This window comes from Anopheles marshallii, chromosome 3, assembly GCF_943734725.1.
Source record: "Anopheles marshallii chromosome 3, idAnoMarsDA_429_01, whole genome shotgun sequence".
NCBI classification, from domain to species: domain Eukaryota; kingdom Metazoa; phylum Arthropoda; class Insecta; order Diptera; family Culicidae; genus Anopheles; species Anopheles marshallii.
This window is the reverse complement of record NC_071327.1, coordinates 6943185-6949494: the sequence shown is the minus strand read 5'-3', so window position 1 is coordinate 6949494 and position 6310 is coordinate 6943185. Positions and strand designations below refer to the sequence as shown.

The 6310-nt window shown below is 42.2% G+C and overlaps 1 protein-coding gene across 1 annotated transcript; it reads left to right on the top strand.

Annotated features, from left to right (window-relative positions):
• Positions 1–1611: 1611 nt before the first annotated feature.
• On the top strand, positions 1612–5473 carry LOC128716326 (ATP-dependent RNA helicase WM6). The gene is made up of 6 exons (XM_053811246.1): positions 1612–1810; positions 2038–2442; positions 2641–2759; positions 4779–4910; positions 4993–5395; positions 5460–5473. The coding sequence occupies exons 1-6, from the start codon at positions 1612–1614 to the stop codon at positions 5471–5473; spliced, it is 1272 nt and encodes a 423-aa protein (XP_053667221.1).
• Positions 5474–6310: the final 837 nt, after the last annotated feature.

The following is a 6310-nucleotide window of genomic DNA, read 5'->3' as shown; positions in this document are numbered from 1 at the left end:
GGGGATACCATCGGACTTTCTCTAACATATCCCCCACCAACTCGCACCAAACAGTGACATAAAAAAAACTGTTCCGCACAACTTATCAACACGGATGGGGCACTTTAGGAATTGGTTGAATCATCTCCGAGGTTGTATTATCGGGCAAATATTTTGATAGCCGTTTTCGTAATACACACATACACCCACGGGCACACTTCTACGATTTCATTATCACTATCATTTTCACCATAGATGAAATTATCAATTTAAAGAATTTTTGGTAAGAATTACTTCATCTTCCCCACGAGAAACTGATCACGAGAACACCTGCGAAAATTAGCTATGGTAGAAATTACACAAATAGCTTTTGCCTTCACGGGTGGTGGTCATGCACGTAAAATCATTTTCACAACAGGAAAACCTAGCAAACTAGCTCACGAGTTGTGCCTCCCTTCGGATAGTCTAGTGTGCGTTTCAGGGGGAAAAACTATTTTGCATTTTTCACTAGGTATTCTAAATTTTTGCACTCGGGTACAACGACACACAACATAGTGACCCGTACTAGGCGGCGATGATTCACATTTTTTTCCTATAAATCCAAAAATTTTGCACACCTGCTTTTCTAACCCGTTGTTTTGATGCGTGCAGCCTCTGTCGGGGAAATAGGTGAGATGATTTCACATGATGCGTTCGTCCTCGTTGATTTGCTTGGGTTTCACTATTATGGGACGTAATCAGCACTCAGGAGTTTTCGTGTGCACTGTGTCGCTTGTTTTCACGGGAATTCACTTGACTTGCTCCAATCGGGATTTCCTGATCACTCACGTGGCCAGCTGTTCGTGTTTGTTGTGCTTTTCGCAAAAAGCACACATAATCAACTAGCTGTTCAATGATATTCCAGTGGCAATAATTTGCTTATTTGTGGCCTCGTCTTTTTCAATGAATGCTAAAGATTAATAAAGATCACAATGAATCAATTCGCAGAACGTCAAAAACATCCATCTTGGCAAGTTACGGGTCTCCGTTTATGTCCACCAGAGTCGAGCTCTTGGTTTGATTTTCCGAACATAGCCGAAGTTTGACAACGGCGAAATTTCATCTCTTTCTTTTGCCACTCTGCTCTCGCTCGTCTACTTTTTGCCTAGCTGCCAAGCGTGTCGCGCGTGTTCTTCTATTTGAGGTAAGAATTTCATGGTTTATTGGTTTAAATTCTTGAATTAGTGTACGAAAAACGAAGGATTAGTCATAAAAGTGCACTATTAACATAATATTGATGGGTTGTGGTCGGTGCAGTGCATTATAAGTTGGAATTGAATTTCCTTGGAGCAGTGCGATGAATCAAATCCACGCGTTTCAAAATGGCGGAAACTAACGCCACCCGGCAGCTTTAGCCGCGAGATTCGGAGAGAAAAAGACAGAGTTTTCACTGTAGACGTTAGTGAATAATTGACCATGTTATATTGAAATGAAGAAAGATGCATAATTTCTTTTTAACCCGTGATACAAATGCTGCTTCTAGGCAACATTTCCAGTGCGTAGTTGTAGGTATTGAAGATTCTTTTTTTTTTTTTCCTCTACCTCGCAGCTAACCTCTCACCGCTACACGGACACCTCTCACACCCATAAGCAATGGCTGATAACGAGGACCTTTTAGATTACGAGGAAGAGGACCAGACCGAGCAGGTGGTGGCAGAGACCACGGAACAGCCGAAGAAGGATGTGAAGGGTACTTACGTATCTATTCACAGCTCCGGTTTCCGTGATTTTTTGCTGAAACCTGAAATATTGCGCGCCATTGTCGACTGTGGTTTCGAGCATCCCTCTGAAGGTGAGTAAAATTAGGTCATTTTTTTTACATTACCTTCCGGTCGTTCTTTCTCGTGATGAAAATTTCACATCATTTTAGTAGATAGGGACATCTGATCAAATGAAATGATAGATTTGTGTATAATGATCTGATGAAAGAAGTGCCACATTCGTGTCGTTTGCACAATAGTGTGACTTTGGCAACAGAAAGAAGGCTAACGATTGCTTGCTTTATTTTTCCCCCTTCAGTGCAACACGAATGTATTCCACAGGCTGTGCTTGGTATGGACATTTTGTGCCAGGCCAAGTCCGGTATGGGAAAGACAGCTGTGTTTGTGCTTGCCACGTTACAGCAGCTGGAACCGACCGAGAACGTGCCGTACGTCCTGGTTATGTGCCATACGCGCGAGCTGGCTTTCCAGATTAGCAAGGAGTATGAGCGGTTTTGTAAGTACATGCCCACCATCAAGGTGGCCGTATTTTTCGGAGGGCTACCGATTCAGAAGGATGAGGAAGTGCTGAAAACGACAACACCGCACATTATCGTGGGAACGCCGGGACGTGTGCTTGCGCTAATCCGGAACAAGAAGCTGAACCTGAAAAACCTGAAACATTTCATACTCGACGAGTGCGACAAAATGCTCGAACAGTTAGGTGAGTTATCAAACCGACTGAGTTACCTTTTTAGATTTTGTATATGATGATTTGATCTTCATTTAGTAGATAGGGACAACTGAGTTACGACTATGATCGACAGTTGTATCACTTACTGAAAATAGCACATTGTTAATTTTTTTACACCGATGTCGAAATGTGTTTTTGCTAAATGTTGTTATCTTTCTTCACACACAGATATGCGCCGCGACGTCCAGGAGATATTCCGTAACACACCACACGGAAAGCAAGTGATGATGTTCTCCGCCACACTAAGCAAAGAAATTCGGCCAGTGTGCAAAAAGTTCATGCAAGATGTAAATACCACCACTAGTTCTACTACTTCTACTTCCCCATCTACCTCTACTACTACTACTGCTACTCGTAATGTTATAAAGCGATCGGAAAGTTACTGTGTCGATGGGAAAAGTTTGCCGAATAGTTATCGCTCAAGTTCACTGAAGCTGGCAACTCACTCTACCGTTGCTGCCGTTACTGTTCCTGCTGCTGCTGCTGGTTTGTCGTCGTCGTCCTCGTCGGACACGCGGCATGTGAAACTGCACCATAACACCGCCAAATCACAGTACCTCCTTTGGTCGATCGCGGCTACTTGAACGTATACAATGCCAACCAGTGTACAGTTCCGAGCTGTACATCTTTTTTGGAAGCTAGTGCTTTGGATTGTGGATGTAAACGCATCGGCGTGCATTGCTGCTTTCCACCGTTCGTTTCCGTATCTCCTGACGGGGCGAGACCAGGCAAGAATATCGTACGATAATAGTTGCAACTGATTTGAGAAGAAAGCAAATGGTAAGGCATCTCTCATCGTTGCCCTGAGAATCTTCTCAATGTCTACACCAGCACAATGACACATCGAAAGAGGATCAGCTGATTGCAAAGGTGTATAAACTTCTAACAAACACCATAAAACAAAACCAACCCCTATAATACAAAACGGTATAATATTTCCCTAAATCAAATCAACCCGAGCAAACGTAAACACAAAAGCTGTGTTAAAGTGATGTAGCAATTATTTACACCTTGCGGTCGCGATCGTGCGTTAACGTTTGATAATAGTCGGTCAGGATGTCGAGATCATTGTCTACAAAAAAACGAATGCATCGATCGATCGTGTGGAAAATGAAAAAAAATCGACTGTCCTGTCCGTGGCCGTCATGGCCTTGCAGCGTTACTGGACGTGCAAGCAGTTGCGTTAAAAAACGAAACAACATCAATGGATCGTGTTCGAGGGGCGCATTCCAATCGGAACGAAACGATGATGGTACGTGTCCTGGGCCGACGGTGCGATGTTATGTTGGCAAAATGATCCGATGGTTCTCTGTGTTGCTGCATCTACCCCTAGCATCCAGCGGAATTGTGGACAAGGAGCCGTATGTAGCAATAATCGTAGATAATAGCTAACGACATCCATAAGCCATTTATATCGTTACAGGAGCAGACATAACAAGAGATATCCTCTTGCTTCTAAGCTGGTGAAGAACTATAGAAATGTACTCCTTTACTCATCAGCTCATTCTGGAACGGGAGGAAAAAACACAGATTGAAACAAGCGTTCCTTATCAAACGCCCTAACAAATTCTTGGTTTTGGTCAAACTTTCCCCACGATATATGTGCAAACTTTACCGATAATTCGTCTGCAAATTTGGTGGTCTAGATGCGATCGTGTCCAATTTAGTTTCATGCAGTTGTTTCTCAATAAGGCTAAGAATCAAATGCTTAATTAATGTTTTGCCTGTCTCTTACATTGGTTCATAAACCGATCTTGCATTATTTAACACGTAAAACACCACGCCGATGCAGACACACATAATGCCACTTGAATTGCAATCGGACCTTCATGTGATTTTCGCTCTGTTGTGGTGAATTGTTATCATGTTCCGTTTTAAAACATATGGCGTTATTATTTCAAACGATAGAATTGATAAATCCATCCGGACTATTCCCCAAGAGCAAGGTTTGGCTAACTGTCCGGTTACGTGGTAAAAATAAGTCTAGTGAGCTAGTTAGAGCTGCCATGATCTCTAGTAGGTCAACTTCGTAACGAGCGATAACGACGAATAAGTCATTAGCATTCGGTGTGTGGTTTAACGTGTTTTATGATCTATTTCCTAATTTTGAGCACATAAACTATGGTACGACTATAACCGTCGCGACGTTTCCCGAAGCCGAACCAGTTGTAGTAGTTAGACCGGGCAGTAAAATTGACAATTTTTGTTTTATCTATAAAATCACCAATCGGTCTAATTTTACTGCATATTCTCTCTTCGTTTCTCTCTCCGCTATGTTGCCACTGTTGCGAATGAATCATCTCTAGCCGATGGAAGTGTATGTTGACGACGAGACCAAACTAACACTTCACGGTCTGCAGCAACATTATGTGAAACTGAAGGAAAACGAGAAGAACAAGAAACTGTTCGAATTACTTGATGTGTTGGAGTTCAATCAGGTATGCGATCGCAGGATTGAAAGGACGATTTAAGGATGCATGTGACTCCTTGGCGCTAAAAGTGTCTAATCTTATATCCCAGGTGGTTATTTTCGTCAAATCCGTTCAACGTTGCATGGCCCTGGCACAGCTGCTGACTGAGCAAAATTTCCCAGCCATTGGCATCCATCGTGGTATGGTGCAGGAAGAACGTTTGTCGCGGTACCAGCAGTTCAAGGATTTCCAGAAGCGTATCCTAGTTGCTACGAATCTGTTCGGTCGTGGTATGGATATTGAGCGTGTGAACATAGTGTTCAATTATGACATGCCGGAAGATTCGGATACCTATCTGCATCGAGTGGCCCGAGCCGGTCGTTTCGGTACTAAGGGTCTCGCCATCACCTTCATCTCGGATGAGGCAGACGCAAAGATTCTTAACGATGTTCAGGATCGGTTCGATGTGAACATCAACGAGCTGCCGGACGAAATTGACCTCTCTTCTTATAGTGAGTGGCCGCGATACCCTTAATAATAAACCGAGTACTGAAATTTTCTTTTTTTTTCTTCCAGTTGAAGGACGATAAAATGTGTGTGGCATTGTGAAACCCCCCCGTACCTGTGTGGGGTACGTGCTATCCCATCGTGTAGTAGTGCAACGTTATTCAAACGGTTTAAAAATAATCGATACCGCTCATCTATTTGTGCGCACTAGTTTTTGGGATTTCTGGCATTTTCGTTAAAATTCCTTAAATGCTACCATTATATAACTTTACGTACATAATTTTAGTAAGAGTGATGAATTTTAATAACTTTAAAGAAATTTCTAACAAGTCTAGAGCAAAAAGCGCAATCAATCACTATATATAGTATGATTAATATTCCTATCACCACCTTCTCGCAAGGTATGTGTGGGTATACTTTACAGTATCATTTGTACCCAAATCGACACGGGGTACATTGAAACAATTAAAAGCCAAATTCCTTCACGGTTTTTGTGCACATCTACTGCTAAAAGTGCATTGGTCTTCGGTGGACAAAATCCCGCTCTGTCGAGGCCAATGTCACGATTCTATTGATGGTCAATAGCACTGGAGCATACGATAGAAGTTGATAAAACTACATAATAGTAAGGCTTAATAACCTGATGTACTTTTGAAAGGAAACGTAAAAAAATGAATAAAAATATTAACAAAGCGTTTAATGTTTAGTGTAAGGATGCACCAAATAAGAATTTTGTTTATTTAAACACTTATGAAAGAATGGGACGTGCGCACCAAGGACTGGCTATCCGGCTACGTGGTAAAATAAGTCTCGTAAGCCAGAAATGGCAGGCATGACCAAGTAAGGCACGGATTGTGGTTGTGAATCCTGTTTTAGTAATAGGAAACAGGAAATAGTATGCTAATATGTATGTACTTGTA

Excerpts from the sequence above, each read along its gene's own strand:
- LOC128716326 (XM_053811246.1), top strand. The coding sequence starts at position 1,612 with ATGGCTGATAACGAGGACCTTTTAGATTACGAGGAAGAGGACCAGACC. Across the intron at positions 2,443-2,640 it reads CAAAATGCTCGAACAGTTAG|ATATGCGCCGCGACGTCCAG; the intron begins GTGAGTTATCAA and ends CTTCACACACAG. Across the intron at positions 2,760-4,778 it reads GCAAAAAGTTCATGCAAGAT|CCGATGGAAGTGTATGTTGA; the intron begins GTAAATACCACC and ends AATCATCTCTAG.